Source organism: Polypterus senegalus, chromosome 10 (genome assembly GCF_016835505.1).
Source record: "Polypterus senegalus isolate Bchr_013 chromosome 10, ASM1683550v1, whole genome shotgun sequence".
Classification (NCBI taxonomy): domain Eukaryota; kingdom Metazoa; phylum Chordata; class Cladistia; order Polypteriformes; family Polypteridae; genus Polypterus; species Polypterus senegalus.
In genome coordinates, this window is record NC_053163.1 from 5304575 (window position 1) to 5306478 (window position 1904).

Sequence of the window (1904 nt, forward strand, 5' to 3'; positions counted from 1 at the left end):
GGGGTACAATCTCAGGCACAACTGGGCCAATTTATGTATCCAGTTATCTACAAACCCCACAATTTAATGCACTTCATATTCTCCACGATTATGGGATTTCATCCATTAAATGGTGTTCCTTAATTACAATTGATTTAAATAACTTTGCTGTCCCCAAACAAATCATTTAGGCCAAGCATGGAGCTACATCTATCATTTTCCAAAGGTTTATGTTCAATTAACCCTCCTTCAAATGTTCAGCACATAAGGCTGCATTTTATTTCAGTTATTTTTTTAAATGTTTCACGTCTTTTAGTCCATAATTTCAAAAACAAAATATTCAACATCTAGGAAACTGAAGTAATTCGGTTTAAAATTAGTTCCATACACTTTGTTCCGCTGTGCAATATAATAAATAGGCCTCTGTGGTGTAGTTTTTCTAGTTAAACTCTAAACATAAAAAGAGAGCTCAATTACAAATAACAAGAAATGACTTTGTGTTGCCATCTTGAACACCAGATACTCACGCCATGTGTTGTCGGCCCGCCTGCATAAGTAAGTCTCGCCGATCTCCACCGACACCTCCTGCTCCCGGCCACCGCCGCAACCCCCAGTCAAGCCGGTTTGCTGCACAGTCAAGCCCGAGGCCACAGTCCCCCGCTCGCCGCCCTCTAGAGCCCGGTGCAGTGACATTAGGCCCTCATCCTCCTCACCACCGCTACCGTTCGAAGACACCGCCCTTCCAGACTCACTCTCCCCTCTTTCCCCCGTGCTAGTTGGCTCCGACTCGGTTTCCATGCGTTCATCCAAAACGCTACTAAGATCGTGCGGGACCAACGCCATCTTTGTTGTGGTGCGCCAGTACAGAATAAGTAGGCCGTGCACTGAGGAGTCAGGCTGATAGGGAAAAGATGCCGTCAATCACGATTATCGGCGGAGCCAACGTGTATTTTTATTCTTGATTGGGTAATTTGGCTGTCACTCTTTGTGGTAGGGCGGGTCAAAGTAGAGAATACGCGGTATCATTTTAAAATCGCGATGAAGACAGTGAGAGGCGGGTCGGTGAATCTATGGAAGCGGAGCGATTGGTAAGTTCGACGTCAGTCAGCCTTGTAGGCGGGTCTGTATGCAAATGAGAACCGACGCGGAGAAAACAACTAGGGCAGGGGTGGCGAACTCCAGGCCTCGAGTGCTGCAGTGGCTGCAGGTTTTCATTCTTAACATCTTCTTAATTAGTGAGCAGTTTCTGCTGCTGATTTACTTCTTTTAATTAACTTGACTCACGCCCCATAGTTGTTACTTTTTCTTTAATTAGCAGCCAAACAATAATGAGACACAAAACAAGCCAACCACATGACCAGCTCCCCTGTGCCCATTACATCCATCATCCATCCATACATCCATCCATCCATTATCCAACCCGCCATATCCTAACTACAGGGTCATGGGGGTCTGCTGGAGCCAATCCCAGCCAACACAGGGTGCAAGGCAGGAAACAAACCCTGGGCAGGGTGCCATCCCACCGCAGGGCACACACACACCCACACTATGGACAATTTAGAATCTCCAGTGCACCTAACCTGCATGTCTTTGGACTGTGGGAGGAAACCGGAGTACCCAGCGGAAACCCACGAAGACACAGGGAGAACATGCAAACTCCACGTAGGGAGGGCCCGGGAAGCTAACTGCAAGGCAACAGCGCTACCACTGTGCCACTGTGCCGCTCCGTGCCCATTACACAATATCTGAAATTAAAGAGAGGTGATGGTCTTGGTAAGGCTGCTGACTCAGGTCACCAAAACATTTTGATGGTGCTCTTCGAAAGAACAGAAAAATAACAGTTTTTTGAAATGTGTGCTGTGGCAGAATGAGAGCAGCAACAAGCCATGGAATTAACAGCAAGAACTGGCTTCTCATTAAGAAAG

General features: G+C 47.0%; 1 protein-coding gene across 1 annotated transcript in view; it reads right to left on the bottom strand.

The window, feature by feature from the left end:
• kat8 (K(lysine) acetyltransferase 8) overlaps positions 1-856 on the bottom strand; it is a 46538-nt gene extending 45682 nt beyond the window's left edge. Inside the window, exon 1 of the mRNA XM_039764984.1 lies at positions 507-856. Coding sequence (XP_039620918.1) covers positions 507-822 — 316 coding nt within the window. The 5' untranslated portion in view covers positions 823-856. The remainder of the gene's footprint in view (positions 1-506) is intronic.
• Positions 857-1904: the final 1048 nt, after the last annotated feature.